At 35.2% G+C, this 12,591-nt stretch overlaps 1 protein-coding gene across 3 annotated transcripts; it reads left to right on the top strand.

Annotated features, from left to right (window-relative positions):
• Nucleotides 1-5,040: 5,040 nt before the first annotated feature.
• Nucleotides 5,041-12,384, top strand: LOC141689767 (SNF2 domain-containing protein CLASSY 1-like). 3 transcript variants are annotated; one of them, XM_074494154.1, is made up of 7 exons: nt 5,041-5,196; nt 5,295-5,354; nt 6,238-6,297; nt 7,061-7,335; nt 8,023-9,564; nt 9,861-10,004; nt 10,195-12,384. In XM_074494154.1, exons 1-7 carry the CDS (start codon nt 5,097-5,099, stop codon nt 12,133-12,135), a joined length of 4,122 nt encoding a protein of 1,373 aa, XP_074350255.1. In that variant the 5' UTR covers nt 5,041-5,096; the 3' UTR covers nt 12,136-12,384. The 3 variants fall into 3 exon arrangements, with proteins under 3 accessions (XP_074350255.1, XP_074350256.1, XP_074350258.1); XM_074494155.1 differs by having other exon boundaries at nt 5,082-5,184; XM_074494157.1 differs by having other exon boundaries at nt 5,112-5,196; nt 5,300-5,354.
• Nucleotides 12,385-12,591: the final 207 nt, after the last annotated feature.

Genomic DNA, 12,591 nt, shown 5'->3' with positions numbered 1-12,591 from the left:
TGTTAGTGTGATTCGGGATTTGGATGAAATCAATACCGTACCAATTAAATTTTATCAAACTCAAATCAAATAAAATTCGAAATTTTAAAACCTAATCTTAACCGCCGATTTTTAGTACAATTCAGATTTAAGCTAAAATTGAAAATTATATACAAAATACCAAAATTAACTAAAGAAATTCATTAACAAGTTTTTCGTTCAAAAATTAAAATATGATAAAATTGTTGCAAACATAATGATTAAATTTAGCACGTACATATACAATTATAAGTATATATTGTTAATTAATAAAATAATAGTATAATATGTATTAAAAATTTTCTCCTTCCACGACGATTAATGTAACCGATATCATGTGTTGTTGAATTTCCTTCGCTCCCAATTTTGGAGTATATCACTTAACCCACATCTATATATTCAATTATAATCATATACTTCATTTTCTCCCCCGACCAACCACCATCCCTTTTAAAATTGTTTCATAATAATTCGTCGGCCACACTAATGTCTACATATGTACCATCCTACATACATACCATATATACATATCTGACTTATTATCATTTAATTTATTACTCGATACTTATGTTAGCAGTCGCACATCAATTTACAATAATCATTAAAATAAATACTTTTACGGATAAGAAGGTACTAAATCGGATCAGCGGACGGACACATCATTATTTCTTGTTGGATCAGTATTGTAAAGACGATATTCAACGGTTATCGGGTATTGTGTTTCTTTCCTCTTTTATATTGTTGTTGATTTTTGTAGGTGTTAATTTGTATACATGGACCATACTCCAAATTAGGGTAGGGACTCCTTAGTAAGGTGCAAGTTACGACTTGCTAGTCTGAATGTAGGAACATTGACAAGAATTTTTTTAGAATAGGCCGATGTATTGTGTAAAAGAAAAGTGGATGTGCCCTGTATTCAAGAAACTAAATAGAAACGGTAACAGAAAATGAGGCAAATGGCTTTAAATTATGGTATTCATGGTTAGTTAATTCACATAATGGTTTCAGTATATGGTTGTCTGCATACCTGACGCAAAAAATAGTGGAAGTCAAACGTTGTGGTGATAGAATCATGTATATTAAATTAATTGTTGGGACAACCGTTGGCACGGTGGTCTGTGTATATGCTCCTCACACTGAGTTATGAGATATCGAATTTATAGTTTTTTGGAATTATTTGGATGATTTGGTTAGAAATATTCCAACTGACCAATTTTTATTTATCGGTGGTGATTTTAATGGTCATATTGATGCTTGAGTCGAAGACTATTAGGAATTTATGGCAGTTTTGGTTATGGTGTCAGAAATGAACATGACATATCATTTTTGAATTTGCGAGAATGCACGATTTAGTAATTGTGAATTTATATTTTCAAAGACGTGATGATAATCTGATTACTTTAAGAAGTGAGGGTCACGCCACTCAAATTGATTATCTTCTTATTCGAGATAGGGATCTTAGATTTTTTCAGGATTATCAGGTTTTAATAAAAGAAGCATGTGCTTCCCAACATCGACTTTTTTTGATGAATTTATCTATAAGTTGTCAGTTGGTGGCCGAGGTGAGAGCTATCGCACCAATAATACTTTGACGGAATTTGAATGGGTTGAAAGTCGAAGAATTTAAGGAGTTGCTTCAAAGTTGTTTTGGGAACGAGGGGATGCAGAATAATTATGAACTATAATGACCAATTCTATTTGATGTGTTTCAAAGAGTATACATTGGGGGTGACATTAGGTAAAGTTCATGCTCACAAAGAGTCTTGGTGGTGAAATAAAGTATTCCAAATGAAAGTGCAATAAAAAAAGAATTGTTTCATAAAGTTAATGTCATGTCTATAAGGGGCTGACTTGAGCCGAAAGAAAGAAATGTTCAAAGTTGTAAAAAAAATGGCTACATGACAGTTATAGAGGTTAAAGCTCAGGCATATAAGAATATACATCAAAGTTTCAACATAAAGGATGGGGTGAATCAAATTTTTAAACTTGTAAAAACACGTCATATGAGATAGCAAGATTTAAGTTCAGTTTGATATATAAAGGATGAGGGATGACATGTTTTATTGCATGATAAGGATATTAAAGCGAGGTGGGGTGGATATTTTAATGAGTTATTTATTGCAGTTATAGGACGTGACTTTATCTTGGACCGCGGCGACATTCATATTATGGAGATTGACATTGGTCTAAGTCATAATATCACTAGCAAAGGAGATTTCGATTGAGTTGTGGCACTGTTTGGCGGAACCTGGTATCCGATGGTTGAAAGATCTTTTTAACGTTATACTTCGGATGACTAAAATGGTTGATTGTTGTGGTACTTCTTTATAAAAATAAGGGTGATGCTCAAAGTTACAGTAACTACTGTGGTATTAAGTTGTTTAATCATATAATGAAATTTTGAGAACGTGTTATTAAATTATGACTTAAAAGGGTCATAAACATTTCATTGAGGTAGATCAACAACCGAGGCCATTCATCTCCTTCATGGTCTTATGAAAAAATATCGGAAAGTCATAAATATCTTTATATGGTGTTTATCGATCTTGAAAATGCTTACGACAGTGTATGGCGTTATTTAAAAACTCGAGGGGTTTCTCATTTATATGTACGCATTATACAAGATATGTATTCGGGTGTTCAGACTTGTGCTAGGACCCTAATTGGAGATACCCATTATTTTCCAATTGAGATAGAAATTCATCAAGGATCGATGTTAAGTCCGTTGTTATTTCTAATTGTTTTGAATGTGATTACCCGTGATATCCAAGCCAATGTGCCTTGGTGTATGTTTTTTATTGATGACATTGTGCTAATAACGGAGTCCAAAGGCGAGGTAAATGCAAACTTAGAACATTGGCGCACATTCTTAGAGGTTAAAAGCTTGCGTCTGAGTCGTTCTAAGACTGATTACCTTTGGACAAATTTTAGTGAGGTAACTAATGAGGATGATGTTGTACTGTGTATGGGTGAAGATCAGATTCCATAAACTACTCGTTTTAAGTATTTGGGTTTTCTTATTACCAACAATGGGGTATCATTACGGATGTTATGCATAGTATTATGGTATGATAGATTTAATGGAGAGCTGTTACAAGAGTGTTGTGTGATAAAAATATGCCTTTAAAGTTAAAAGGCAAATTTTATAGGATCGCGGTTAGACCAACGTTGTTATATGGACCTGAGTGTTGGTCATTGAGGAAGACTCAAGAGCGGCGATTAGAAATAATAGAAATGCGTATCTTGCGATGAATAGATGGTCGTACAATAATGGATCAACTACTTAATGATGTTTTTCGACGAGCACTAGGTGTTGAGTCTATTGTCAAGAAAATCATGGAGGGCTGATTACGTTGATTCGGTCATGTTCGAAGATGATGTGCATCGACCCTAGTTAGATGAGGTTAAGGCATATCGATTGGGGGCAAGAAAAAAGAGGGGTCGACTGCGTCAGATGTGGGTTGTTCAGTTGAGTTTAGACATTAAGACTTAAAATCTCATCACTGACATATCATTAGATGGAGTTTCTTGAAAATGATGCATTAGAGTAGAAACGCCACAATTAGATTAGTAGAGTCGAAGGTACGTCCCTTGTGAATATAACTGTGGGCTCATGTTTGACTCGTGCATATATCTTAGTTTTATTGTTGTGTTAGTATGTATCATTTTTGTTATTATGTCCTTATATTATACAATATTTTTTTCGTGCACTATGTCGAGAATCTTTACGGAAACAACTTCCCTATTTTTAGGAGTTCGGGATTTGTTTGCGTATATTTTATTCTCCCCAGACACCGCTCTAAACAGTGTAAACTGAGTACATTTGGTTTGATTTATAATATTTATTTAATTTAAAAAAATAACACTAAAATGCAAATCTTAACGCAATCTCCGAGTCCTGAGTTCGTCAAACCTTTGCATGGTGACTTCCCTCTTGAGAAAACCATAATTTAAAATTATGATAATAGAAATATACGGTTACTTATTAGTCATACTTAGTAAATTTAGTCGGTTATGTTTCTCTTCTAATAAACTTTTAATTTTTAGGAACTATTTATATTTAGTTACCACATTATATTGAATTATTGATCATTTCTCAATTATATATATATATATTAAGGAATATATAATAATGGCTTATTCAAATTCAAAATAGGAGGTTCGTTCGGGTTTTAGCTATGTTTCGATTTGAATCGAATTTTCGGTTGGTCTAAAAATTGAACTTATATTGAATTTAATCAATTTCTAAAAATAAAAATTAAGGATAAAAAACCCGTTTAAATTTAAACTGTGCGTATCGATTCGATCGGATATCTGCCGTTTATGAAAATTTTGTCATCCTTGTTTAGTCCATTAATTAAAAAATGTTTTTATGTTGCTAAAAATAATAGAATAACTTACAAATTTTCTTCGATTTTGTCCGAATACGTGAAGTACAACCATTTTTTTAACTTACGCCGAGACCATAATAAAAATGGTATTGAATATTAATTTGTTTAAATTTATCTTATTTTTAGGTGCACTTACTTTGTAAATTACGTGTTTAAACATAAATAAGAGAAACATTGAGTGCCGTCTAATTAATAAAATTAATCTGTATTTATCTCCATTCCAACAAATTTCAAAAAGAAAAATTATAGTTTAGATTCAGATAAATATAAAAACAAATAAAATATGATAAACTTTAAACAAACCTTTGTAGCTGAGCTAAACCGCCGTAAAACCAGCCTACTTTACTCACCTACTACTAAAGTTACCATTGACGCTTTCTTTACTGCGCACGACTCCCAAAAATTTCCACAATTTACCGTGTACTCCCGTCTTGTCAAGCACAAAAAAGCATAGTAAATTTTGCACGCACATCGATGCAGGCTGTCAGTTTTTTTTACCCTCATAGATTTCGTCGCTGCACTCACAACTACTAGTGTTCTCAACCATTTATTACCACTGACCTCACTCACTTTTATTACCTCCCCTTATTAACACGTACACATTGTACATAGTACAAGTCACGTGTGTGATTGTGTGTGATTGTGTTTTGTGTTTGTGTTTACAATATAAAATGTGACATTTCTTTTATGTATCTTTTCACTTCACTTTTGTCTACACTGACACAAAAGCCTTGGTGGGTTTTTTCCCTTTCCTCACTCCGGCCATCATTTCGCCGTAATTCTCACCGTAAAGTTCACCGGAATATATTTAATTTTGTTTTTTTGTTTTGTATGAGTTATATGCATTGTGTTTACGTTGTTTTTGATGTAAAAATTATGTTTCAGTGCAGATAAAAAGAAGGGTAATTTCTTGGGATAATTCACTGCTGGTTTTTTTGCTTTTTGGTAAAATCTAGCCTCCCTTTTCATGTTTTTAGTTATATATCTAGTTGTTTGTATAGATTCTATCTGTCATTTCTTTGCTTCTTGTGTGTTTGTGAAAAATAATATATTTGTTTAGGTGAAGTATCTGTATTCTTACTCAAAATTGAGACTGTTAAAGTGTTACTGATTCATATGACAAAAGAGGTATATGTAATTGTTTGATTATGTGTATTTTTATTTGCTTTTTGAAGTGAAGTATCTAAATTTTTTACTTAAATGAGGAACTGTTACTGATTGATGTAACAAACAGGGTAAAGTAAGATTGTATCTTTTCTAATTATGGAGTTATTAATTTACTAATTGCTTTTGTGGTAAGATGATATGCCTTTTATTTTGAGTATGATTTGTGTTTGCTTGTTTTGGTAAGAATCAAGAATTTAAGTGTGTGTATCAGTTACAGCAGTTTAAAGTGTGACTGGACTTTTATTGTAAAATTGACTTATTTGCTCTGAAACTTACTAATCAGCCCAAAATAAGGTTAATTAGTAGTGATTTTGAATTGTTGGTGCTGGTTTAGCGGGTTTTGTAATCATCACTATTGTTCGTTGATTAATTACGTTTCCTGGTTCGAGATTGGTTGAGACCTGTGACCACATGTTACATTAATTTAATTACTTGCTGATTTAGTTTCAAGGTTAAGGATGTGCCCTGGTTAAGTCACGGGGTAATTGTGTGAGTTGATCTGGATCAGTGTCTAAGCTAAATTTGTTGAGTATCATCCACACGGTGAAATATTGCTAGGGGTGTTGTTCTTCACGGTGATGTGTATATTTGTTACAGTGTTATATTTGATAATACAGATTATGTTAAACCAGAATTCTTGCTGATTATTAAGAGAATGCAGGTTGGAGCGTGATGAGGAGACGGAGTTTACATCAAATCACTCATCCATTTAATGCAAAACGTAAGTATAAACATCGAGGTCACGAGCAGTGGCATTAAGAAATGAGCAATCTATGTCTTTTTTACATTCTGCTTCTCACATGTTGGCGATGATGCATCAAGATCTCAACTTTGTATAATCTAATCCTAACACTTTCTGCATTATTTTTTGAATTTAAATTTTGACCAAATTAAGAGTGATTTCTATTTATCCTGGAGCAACTAATTGCAAATCTTCAAGGACAAGATGCATACAAGAATTTAAAAATATCTGCTTCAATTGCCCCAACTTTCAAGTAGTCTAATTGTTAACACATGCTGCAAATATTGTTCAATTAAATTTTAATAACAAACTAAAAGTGTCTTTTCTTTAGCCTGGAGCAATTAATTTCTAGACTAGGACTCCATCATCGAGTAACATTGTTTACAGAATTACAGTCGAGCCCTGACTTGACCTAGTGGCTTTCCAAAATTTTAGTACACTCTAGTTGCTCCTTGACTTCTGATGCATGAAAAATTATTTTGTTTGAAACTTATGTTTACATTCATCCAGTCATTTAGAGGATAAATGAAGTGAATTGTCAAAAATTTGGAGATGTGGTAGAACCAGATTGTATGCCTGATATGATTGCCGTTGTGGTATAAGAGAGTCTGTTCATTTAATACGGTAGAGTATTTGATTTATATTACTGTTTTCCTTACATTATCTGTAGCTTGTTATACAAAGTCTCTCTGTCTCAGTCTGTGTCCATTTGTACTTTTGCTGACTAGAGAGTGTTTTACAGCTTTTGAGGCATATTGGGGCGACTCATGGCAAAATGTAGAGCGCTTAAGAATCAAGGACGGGTCTATAAGAATGCATGTTATAGATGATGAATCAGTGATTGAGGTGCAGATTCCCATTTCAAATGTTCGAATAAGGCCTAGAAAAGCAACTGCAATTGATTGTACATGTCTTCTACGACCTGGAATTGATGTCTCTGTGTTCTCAATACCTCAACGGGCAGAAGAAGAAGATACAGAAGATACAAGAAATTCACCAGCTGAAGATCTAAAGCCTGTAAGTCCCTTTTAAAAATTCCGACTTTCCTAATATCTCAGTTCTATAATTTGAGATACATATAAAATCTGTAAACTATAGAGTAGTAAAAAGTTTCTAGTATGCACATTACATAATAAAGTAGCTCCTACTGCGCCATCACTTTAGGCTGAAGGTACAATAAGGTTTTATAAGAAATTCCTCAAGTGTGAAGTTGCTCTTTCTACATATACTGTTATTTTCTGGACACTGCTATTATCGTATCAGTGTTGTACCATATTGAAATTCAGTTTTATGACTTCTATCCTTGTAAACAACAGTTTCACCAATGTATCAGGTATTTGAAGCTGTGTAAATCCTACTAAGAGTGATGAAAGTTCTGTACGAAAAAGTTTATTAATGTCCACACTTATTTGCTGAGCATGCATCAAATTATTCTGATTTACTACTTGAGATGTTTCCACAATTCTATGTCAAGAACTGTTGGAGTGAATCATATAAGTGTTTCCTTGGTTTTCATTGCTTGTATACACTCGTTTTTTTTTGAGGGGGGGGGGGGGGTCATAATGCATAATAATTTTCTTTCCGTATTAAACCTGTTAGGTACATCAGAATGGTATCTCTACCATGGTCCTTCATACTGTTGTAGATAAACAGTATATAAATATGATTTTGAATTTGTTTAATGATCTGTTTATTCTTGTTTAGGTGTGGCTTGATGCTAAAATAAGTTCTATAGAGAGGAAACCTCATGAAGATGACTGCACTTGTACGTTTTATGTTCAGTTCTATGTCACACAAGGCCCTATTGGTATGATAAAGAAAGCACTTTCGAAAGATATCACCACAGTGCAGATTGAAAAGATTTCTATTTTTCAGAAGCTCGAAAAAAATCCCTGTGAGGATGAACTTTACCGTTGGAAGTTCTCTGAAGACAGTACATCACGTCACATGTTTAAATTGTTTACAGGAAAATTTGCATCTGATCTGACATGGTTACTTGTTACATCTGTTGCCAAGCAACTTGCATTTGATGTGATTCCGCTTGAAGGCCGCATTGTCTATCAGATATGGGATGGAGATAGTCATACATATTCTCAAAATTCAGAGAACTGCTCAAAGGCCGTGAATTTCAAGCTAGAAAATGGAACTCTGGTCCCGATCATCGTTTCATTTCCTCCAGCTGATGACCAGAATATGACACCTGATGGTGAACTGAATGACTCTGGACCATTGTCTTTGTACGATATAATGGATTTGCGGCGCTCAAAGCGTCGGAATGTGCAACCTGAGCGTTACCTGGGTTGTGATGAACTGCCAGATCCAGATATTGATATAAGCCGTATAGGTCTAATCAGGGATTCTAAATTGGATTATGAAGATATTCCTCTGGCATTATCTGTCCAAGATGATCATGCACACAAAACAGACAGACATAGAACAGATGGACTTAAAACCGACAGGCATGAGGAGATGAACAACCTAGTCAGATCTTACAGAAAAGAAGTTTTTGATAGCTTACTTGATAGCCAGAGGAACAATCAACAAATTGAGTTGAGTTCAGATTCATCTGATGAAGAAGAGATATATGTGAATGATGAAGGAGAACATCCATCTCAACGTGCAATTGTTCCTGTGTCTACCAACAACGGTTCTGGTGTTGGTGAAGCTTACCCTCTAGCCACTGAAGTTTCTGGAAATAATGCAGCAGACATCAGTAAAATAGTTTCGAAGTATTACAGTGATAAATCAAGTAATGGAGATGGGAAGAGAACTTCCAGGACTTACTACTCCAGAGTGGAACTAAAAAAGAAGAAAAAACCCGCGGTCAACTATTCTTTAGTGCACAGCGGATGGGGGTGGAAAGCTGCATATAAAAAGTATCCCAGAGCAAAGAGGATGCATTCTACTGTTACAGATTGGCAGAACATTTATGATAATTCAAGATCAACTTCTTCACGAAGAGCCTTTAGTGCAGGTGTTTACAGGGAGATGATAAGAAGATGCATGACAGACATAGACTCTGTTGTCAGTCAAGAACAACCACCGATTCTTGATCAATGGAAAGAGTTTCAGTCAATGAACTCCTTGAACCAAAAAGACAGGGAGAAGAACAAGGAAAGGGATGAAAATCAGGAAGAGATACCTGAGAATCCGGAGGATGCCAGTGAAGATGAGATCTCCGAAATTGACATGTTGTGGAAAGAAATGGATATGGCCTTAGCATCGGCTTATCTTCTTGATGACGAGGTAATTATTTCATTACTTTCCAGTCTTACGGTGCAATGTTCCCTTTTTATCAATTTGTTGCGCTACACATAAAAGGTAAATTGAAAAAAATTCTTGTCACCTGAAATTGTACTGGAATAGGATTTGCATTGTTATTGTGGGATTTGGAACTTTTTCAGGGTATATTACCAAACAGAATCGGGACTAATATCTTGTTCAAAGCAAAAACTTTAAATTTTTATAGTAACATATGCCTACTTCGTAAAATTGTTACTTGATTATCAATCTGGAGGATGATATTGTGCTTCAATTTTCAGGATGACGAAGTCCCCAATGAAACTAAAAAATCAAACGGCCGACAAGTTTGTCAGCATGATTACAGACTAAATGAAGAAATTGGAATCGTATGTCGCTCGTGCGGTTTTGTTTGTACCGAAATTAGATATGTCTCCTTGCCATTTGTAAGTACTTTTAATATTCAAAATGCCAAAATGAAACTTAATATATGTCGTTACTTTTAGTTGCACATGCCTTGTAGTATATATATTCATTAATATGTCAAGATTTTGTAGCTCAATATAGTCTATAATTTGGACTTTGTTGTGGTTTACGAACATGTTCATTCTCACAATTCGGTTCTTTTACATGTAGTTCCCATCACAAAGCTGGACCACGAGCAAGCATGCACGCAAGGAAGAAAAGGAAAATGTTTCAGAGAGCAAGGAGGAGAAAAAGGAATTTGAGAATATTTCTATTCCTACATACTCTGACACATTCTTATCAGAAGACAAAGACAGTGTTTGGGCCTTGATACCTACCCTCAAAGATAAGTTGCGCTTCCACCAAAAAAGAGCATTTGAGTTTCTTTGGCGGAACCTTGCTGGTTCAATGATACCGGCACAGATGGAGTCGGCACGTCATAATAGAGGTGGTTGTGTCATTTCTCATTCTCCTGGTGCCGGGAAAACATTGCTGATCATTGCATTTTTAGAGAGTTACTTAAAGCTATTCCCAGGAGCAAGGCCTTTGGTCCTTGCACCAAAGACTACCCTCTATACTTGGTATAAAGAAATACTTAAGTGGGATATCCCTATTCCAGTATACCAAATCCATGGTGGTCAGACATACAGAGGCGAATTGTTAAGGCGTAAAGTGAAACTACCTGCTGGGCTTCCTCGCAATCAAGATGTATTACATGTTTTGGATTGCCTAGAAAAAATACAGAGGTGGCTTGCTCATCCAAGTGTCCTTCTCATGGGTTATACCTCATTTCTAACTTTGACCCGAGATGATTCAAGCTACACTCATAGGCAATATATGGCCCAAGTTTTACGGAGATGTCCAGGTATCCTAATACTTGATGAAGGGCACAATCCGAGAAGTACTAAATCTCGATTACGGAAAGGTTTGATGAAAGTCGATACAGACCTAAGAGTTTTGCTCTCCGGTACGCTGTTTCAAAATAACTTTGGGGAATATTTCAACACACTTTGCTTAGCAAGACCAAATTTTGTCAATGAGGTACTTGATGAACTTGATCCAAAGTTCAGGAAGAAGAAGAAAGAAATATCACACTTTTCCCGTGAAAATCGAGCAAGGAAAGTCTTTATTAATGAGATATCAGGGAAGATCAATTCTGATATAAGCGAGGAAAGAGTTCATGGTCTTAATATTTTGAAAAATTTAACAAACGAATTTATCGATGTTTATGAAGGTGGAAGCTCCGACAGCCTTCCTGGTCTACAAATTTACACTTTGATGATGAAGTCTACAAAAATTCAACAAGACATTCTAGAAAAACTTCAGAATCAAAGGCCTATATACAAAGGGTTTCCATTAGAACTAGAGCTTCTAATCACTCTTGGATCAATACATCCCTGGTTAATCCGAACTACGGCATGTGCAGGTAACTACTTTGATATGGAGGAGTTAGACGCTCTTGAAAAGCTCAAGTTTGACCTGAAATTAGGTTCAAAAGTAAGATTTGTTATGAGCCTTGTTCCTCGGTGTCTGCTCAGGAAGGAGAAAGTTCTGATATTTTGTCACAACATTGCCCCAATTAACCTATTTCTTACAATATTTGAGAGGTTCTATGGCTGGCGAAAGGGCGAAGAAGTTCTTGTTCTTCAGGGGGAACTGGAACTCTTCGAAAGAGGAAGAGTGATGGAGAAGTTTGAGGAGGCGGGAGGACCGTCAAGGGTTATGCTAGCTTCCATCTCAGCCTGTTGTGAAGGGATTAGTTTGACCGCTGCATCAAGAGTCATCTTACTTGACTCGGAGTGGAATCCTTCTAAGAGTAAGCAAGCTATTGCACGAGCATTTCGTCCGGGACAGGATAAGGTTGTGTATGTGTATCAACTACTGGCTACAGGGACTCTTGAAGAAGAGAAATTCAAGAGAACAACATGGAAGGAGTGGGTTTCAAGTATGATATTTAGCGAGGAGTTTGTCGAGGATCCTTCTCAGTGGCAAGCACTTAAGATTGAAGATGAACTCCTGGGAGAGATGATAGAGGAAGATCGAAATTCGTTGTTCCACCAGATCATGAAGAATGAAAAAGCTTCAAATGGTTTAATGAAGGTTAGAGACTAATGACGCTAAGGCCTTCTTTTCGGGTTGTAGGTTTTGTCTACAACTCCCGTCTCTTTCATGCAGCATGGCATCTACATTTTGTTATCAGCTAACGCTCCTGCGAGCAAGAGCGGATAACCGAGGTGCCTGCCAAGTTGTTTTAGTGAGTGTTTTAAGTGCAATGCTGTGTTTGACAAAACTTTCTGAAAACATCGAATCCGCATATGTATGTTCTAGTATGAAGTACTAATTTACTGTTTTTATTATGGACATGTTTGTTTCGTGGAGCTACCAACTTTCTCCAGCTTTGCATTTTTTTCTGATTTTTAAGTATTTGCATCAATCAAATATGTGGTAAAAAATATTTTACTTTAAGAAAAATGTACAATAACAATGAGTATGAATTTTAGACAGTCAGGGACTGGGAATGTAATCCCAGCAAATAAAAACTAATGCAGTATTTTTTTTTTGACAAAT

This window comes from Apium graveolens, chromosome 10, assembly GCF_009905375.1.
Source record: "Apium graveolens cultivar Ventura chromosome 10, ASM990537v1, whole genome shotgun sequence".
In the NCBI taxonomy this organism is placed as follows: Eukaryota; Viridiplantae; Streptophyta; class Magnoliopsida; order Apiales; family Apiaceae; genus Apium; species Apium graveolens.
The sequence above is the reverse complement of the archived record's forward strand: the minus strand, read 5'-3'. Positions and strand labels throughout refer to the sequence as shown.

What these genes read in the sequence shown, in the direction of transcription:
- LOC141689767 (XM_074494154.1), top strand. Translation starts at nt 5,097, where the DNA reads ATGTATCTTTTCACTTCACTTTTGTCTACACTGACACAAAAGCCTTGG. An exon ending in ATTTCGCCGTAATTCTCACC is followed by an intron (nt 5,197 to 5,294) that starts GTAAAGTTCACC and finishes ATTATGTTTCAG; the next exon opens with TGCAGATAAAAAGAAGGGTA. An exon ending in TCATCCATTTAATGCAAAAC is followed by an intron (nt 6,298 to 7,060) that starts GTAAGTATAAAC and finishes AGTGTTTTACAG; the next exon opens with CTTTTGAGGCATATTGGGGC.